This window comes from Notolabrus celidotus, chromosome 20, assembly GCF_009762535.1.
Source record: "Notolabrus celidotus isolate fNotCel1 chromosome 20, fNotCel1.pri, whole genome shotgun sequence".
In the NCBI taxonomy this organism is placed as follows: Eukaryota; Metazoa; Chordata; class Actinopteri; order Labriformes; family Labridae; genus Notolabrus; species Notolabrus celidotus.
In genome coordinates, this window is record NC_048291.1 from 6,745,138 (window position 1) to 6,750,565 (window position 5,428).

At 45.8% G+C, this 5,428-nt stretch overlaps 1 protein-coding gene across 1 annotated transcript; it reads left to right on the top strand.

Annotated features, from left to right (window-relative positions):
- Positions 1 to 635: 635 nt before the first annotated feature.
- Positions 636 to 4,812, top strand: hoxb2a (homeobox B2a). Its single transcript, XM_034710853.1, has 2 exons — positions 636 to 1,945; positions 3,406 to 4,812. The coding sequence occupies exons 1-2, from the start codon at positions 1,381 to 1,383 to the stop codon at positions 4,206 to 4,208; spliced, it is 1,368 nt and encodes a 455-aa protein (XP_034566744.1). The 5' UTR covers positions 636 to 1,380; the 3' UTR covers positions 4,209 to 4,812.
- Positions 4,813 to 5,428: the final 616 nt, after the last annotated feature.

Sequence of the window (5,428 nt, forward strand, 5' to 3'; positions counted from 1 at the left end):
AAGCTGCGTAAAAATATAAACATAGCGAAAGATTAAGCTAAGAGGAGAGAGATAGTGGGAGTGAGACTGGAGGTTTTCTTGTTATTTGGGGAGAGAGAGAGGGGCTGCTGTCAGCCTCTTTGCAGGCAGGGAAAGATTGATCACCGCACTTCTTTTTTTTCCACCCGGGGCTTCCACCAAAATAGGCTCTCCTCTGCTCAACTCACCAGCTCCTGATCTTTATAAAAATCTACATGTGCGTCCTGTTGAGTCTGAATTCCACTCACTGTGAAACTCACTAACTGTTAGCCTTCATATTATTGGTGCTGTTTTATTATTTCTGCTGTTAGGAGAAAAGGGAGGCCTGCACGCTGCCCTATTTCTTCAGTCTCACGGAGCGACCTCGCTGTGAACTCTCTCCCTCTCTCTCTCTGCGTAAACACGCCAAACACTTTAACACACACACATCACACTGAGCTAGAGCGTGAGAGACAAACTGGGCAGTATATGGAACCTGTGTTTAGATTTTTTTTGTGAACTTATATTTAAGTTTCATTCTTGCAAACACCCATACAGTTATTAGATAATTAGCAATAATCAAAAATGGAGATTTTGTAAATGTAAAAATATGCACTTACACTCAAACAGGCTCTCTTTCTTCACGCTTAATCTAAGTTTATGTCTCACTGCTCTCATCTGCACTACAGCCGGGTACAAATCTCCATCATCCTCTCCTCCTAAGCTGCTGCATCTTCTATAACCTTCCAACTTTTCAGTGTGAGTTTGTGATTAGCAGACTCTGTCACATTTGATAAGATTAATGAGCTGAGTGCTGTAAACATCCGAAGGAGCCATATTGTAAACGGTGCTGGCCGTCTTCGCTCACCTAATGTTTTAACCGTCATTACATCACCCATAGGACCGAAAAAAATGTCAGGGAGATGCTCTATTGTTTGTGAGTAAAACCGGGCAGAGATGCGTCGACCTGCCGCCCACACGGCGCACATGGCGACCGGCAGCCTTCACGTTTTTTCTCCCCACATTGTACCCCCCGTTAAGATGAAACAATAGCAGCTATCATGTGATGAAGCCACTCGGTGCCACAGCTTTTGGAGGAAAAATAATAATGCTGCTTCCCACAGCCATCACAGCCGCCAGGCCCGGCCTCCTGATTGGCTCTTTTGTGTCACATGACCAGGAATTGGCTGCAAATTCGCCCACAGTTCTTCAGTTTAGCCTACCAGGGTCCCCATACGCTAGTAATATCACCAATATACACAATTATTATATAGCACCGCATTTACGCCACTGCGGTCGGGAGTCTGCATGCTCGTGCGTTTTTTATTCTTTTGAGAAGCCATATTGTATTGTGTGCGTGTGTGAGCGTGCGTGCGTGCGCGTATGTGTTTTGTTTTTTTTTATTTTGGGGAAGGGATTGTTCGGGGGTCTCGCCGTGAGAGGGTGATCCGGTTTGAGGGAGCTATGAATTTTGAATTCGAGAGGGAGATCGGTTTTATAAACAGCCAGCCGTCCCTAGCAGAGTGCCTGACGTCCTTCCCCGCCGTCCTGGAGTCATTTCAAACTTCATCAATCAAGGAGTCGACAGTAATTCCGCCTCCCTTCGAGCACACCATCCCCAGCCTCAGCCCCTGCACAGGCAGCCAGCCGAGACCGACTGCAAGGAGCCAGCAGAACCGGGGAAACTCCGCCACTAATGGCCTCCAGACGCACCATCGAGCTGCCCACCAGCCCTGTCCGCCCGGTCAGGCCCCTGCCATGGCCGCGGCATCCACGGCCGGTCCGCTGGCCCACGAGTTTCCCTGGATGAAGGAGAAAAAGTCATCAAAGAAATGCCCCAAGCCTGGGAGCAGCTCCAACGGTGGCGGACCCATCATCCCCCCTGCATCATCCTCCCCGTCGCCCACCGCCTCTGGGTACGCTTCGACGGGCATCGAGTCGCCCACAGGTCGGTATGCCGGGATGGGGGAGTGATGTGCGTCTGTCTGATGAAAGAGTGCACCCTGTGCTTTCATTTTCTGTCTGCATCTTTGTTTCACTGCAGGAATAACCTTCATTACACACAGCATCAAAGTGCTTACATGACATTGTCTTTTTCCTCCTCAGTGTGTGCGTACATTTGTGTGACTGAGTGTGTGTGTTTGTGTTGTGCAGTGTGCTGTGATGCTGTGTCAACAGGGAAGCCATATCTAGACCTCTGCATTATGCTGCAGTGCTCTGCACACTCTGTCATCATGCATCTAAATATGCACCATTAAAGCCTCACACACATCCTCTCTGTCATGTTTAGGATCAATATGTAACATTTAGCTTCACACTGAGTGCAGAGATTTCACACCAGCATCCTGTTAGCTCTTAGAGCCTTAATTTACTAAATGCAATATGTTCATATATAGGGTTATTTGTCGTGCGTAATTACGCACAGATAAGGATTTTTTTTGTCTTTCTCCCTCGTGCAGAAGCTGCAGCCTGCATCATTCTGCTCACTGGGTACCGTGATTTGCAGCAGCAGCAGCATCTCCCTGCTATTATATATTCATAACACAACAGAGATGGTAGCCATATTGGATGGAGGAAGGAAATATAATGGCCAGGCTATACAACCGAACAGAATATACTGGGTGGGGGTTGGGGGGTCTGAACTACATCCACACAGGATACACACTGCACACATTTTCATGGGTTTACATCATTTCTGTCTTTCAGGCAGACCTCCAGAACAATCATTCTTTTTTTCTCTCTTTTTTATTTTACAAAATCCCACACAATCATTTTCAGAAGACATTTTTGTTTTCTCCTCTTCTGATCTCATTCATGGAGCTGTTCGGGGTCTTGTTCCTGACAGATACCGCCACATTCGTTTCACATCGACATTCCCACATTTCCCAGCACATTTCCTCTCTGTCCGCTGATTTATTTATTTTCCTCTCTTTGCTTTTCTCTGCTCACGCGCCGCAGCCTCTCACAGCAGGCTGGCTGCACTATACCAGAAGAGAAAATCCCACCCTGACATTATGATCATCAGTCTTTATCTGCCTTTCCTTTTTTTATTGTTATTATTATTTTACCAGCACCTAATTGGTTCGCTCTCACATTTATGGCTTTGGCTGCTACTGTAATTGGAAGGAGTATTTTTTATGAGACTTTTTGTTTTATTACTGTTTTATTACAGACAGAGGAGCCGAGGGGATTCCTGCTCGACGCTTCAGCAGCTTATTTCTTGGCTGGAAATCTCGCATGCAATAAAAGTGTAGATGTTTTACGGGCTCTCGTGAAGTAGATTACAATTTGAGGTTTAAACGAAAAATAAAATTAAGATAAAAAATGAGAATAGGTCCAGAAGAGTTTGCACTATAAATCCTCCACATAATGTCTCTCTGCCTCCTCTGTGTCTTTTTCTCCCTGCAGACCCGGGACAAGCGGGCCTGGATCCTGGAGGAGCCGGGTCCCGAAGGCTGCGCACTGCCTACACCAACACGCAGCTGCTGGAGCTGGAGAAGGAGTTCCACTTTAACAAATACCTCTGCCGGCCCAGGAGGGTGGAGATCGCCGCTCTCCTGGATCTGACTGAGCGGCAGGTCAAAGTCTGGTTCCAAAACCGGCGAATGAAACACAAGCGTCAGACCACGCACCATCGGGAAGGAGGCAGTGGAGGCCCGGAATCCAGCGACCCGGGCGGGTTTGAGCCGCTCGAAGGCGCCGATGCCTCCTCTCCGTACTCTAGTCAGCCGCTGGAAGCTTCTGGCACCGGGGAGGCTTCATCTGAAAGCGAGTCGGGGAGCGGCAATCTATCATCGGCCGCCTACGCTGCTGACAGCGGCGACAATGCGCAACCCACGCCGGAGGAGAGAAGCCGTTTGAGCCGCCCACCGCTGCCAGGAGCATCTGGCTCCTCTGACGCTGCTGCGGCTCACCACTCACCACAGGACTCGGGCCTGATGCAGCTCGGTGAGGCCGGGCCCGCAGCAGCTGCACCGGCTACTGATCCTTCGTTCTCCGAGCAGCAGGACTCGTCCCTCACATCCTCCTCGGCTCCTCCGGCCTCCTGCTCCTCCTCCGCGCTCCCGGACCTGACCTTCTTCGCAGGGGACGCCTGCCTGTCCCCGAGCCTGCAGAGCTCCCTGGACAGTCCGGTGGATTTCTCCGAGGAGGACTTCGACTTGTTCACGAGCACGCTGTGCACCATAGACCTGCAGCACCTCAACTTCTGAGAGGAGCTGCGATATTTTACAAAACAAAATAAAAGTGAAGGAGGAGGCAGTGTGGACTGGCGGGCCTGTGTGGACCAACAATCGAGCGGATGAGTGTGTTGTTAAAGAAGCTGTTCGGCAACATTCCTGAAACATTTTCAGATTGAAAATTATTTTCGTTTTTAAAATAAATTTCGTCTTTTTTGTTGTTTAATTTCGCGATTCAATTTCAGTTCGAGAGATGCAGTCGTTTTATTATTATTTTTATTTCTAACAGAGGGGATTTTTTTTTCACGGTTGAAACGTTGTGGATTTTTATCTCTTCTTTGCCCAAATTTCAGGTATTTATTTCCCTTTTTGCTTTTGATAATTTTGGATGAATTGGTGGACCTTTGTGTGGATCTGTTTGCTCTTTAGTGTGTCCTGGTGCAGCTTCATGGATCTTACTAACCTCTCAGGAACTGTTCACGGAGTCTTTGTGCAGAGAGCTGGACTGCTCTGAAAGAATGAAGCCCTGCTGATGACCCCACTTTTAGACCCTAGTTTATTTATTGAGATTCTTTAATAGTGAAAATCCAAATTATTTATTGTACATATATTTTCATAGTGGAATAATAATGATAATAAAAACACACAAACATTTAAGATGTGGCCCATGTTGTTGTTTTGTTTTATTGCTGCCTAAATTCAGGGAGTACTGGAGAAAATGATTATACCATTTAAATATATCGATAATAAAAAATACATTTTAATAAAGTAGGATTATAATAATCACAAAATATGAAATACTAATTTAAGCATATTCAAGACTTAATCATAATCAAATTATTTGGCTGCAGGCTGTTGCAATTTATTTTCATCTTATAGTAATTTTTTAATAATTTTCATAATGCATGCTTAGTTTGAAATTAACAAAGCATGTTTAGTTTGTTTTGTATTAATTTAATTTTCATTTTGAGGGTTAATTTTTTCATTGCAATTATTAATTTTTCATTTAACACTATTTGTAGCCTCTGATAAACACAGTTTTAATTTATATTTATAGTCTGGATTGAGAGCAGACTTCTGCTGTAACCCAGTTTTCCCACACTTTATCCAACAGTAAAAATACATGCTGATATAGCCTAGAACAGCCCTGTAGGGATCAGCTCATGTGTTTGTATAGAGATAACCCAGTGATGTTTACCAGAGCTGATATTAAGGGGAGAAAGTCTGAGGCCACAGCAGGATTTTTTTCCAGC

Bases quoted from the DNA above. Each gene is read 5' to 3' on its own strand.
- hoxb2a (XM_034710853.1), top strand. From the start codon at position 1,381: ATGTGTTTTGTTTTTTTTTATTTTGGGGAAGGGATTGTTCGGGGGTCT. The intron at 1,946-3,405 runs GTCGGTATGCCG...TTCTCCCTGCAG, and splicing joins GGGCATCGAGTCGCCCACAG to ACCCGGGACAAGCGGGCCTG.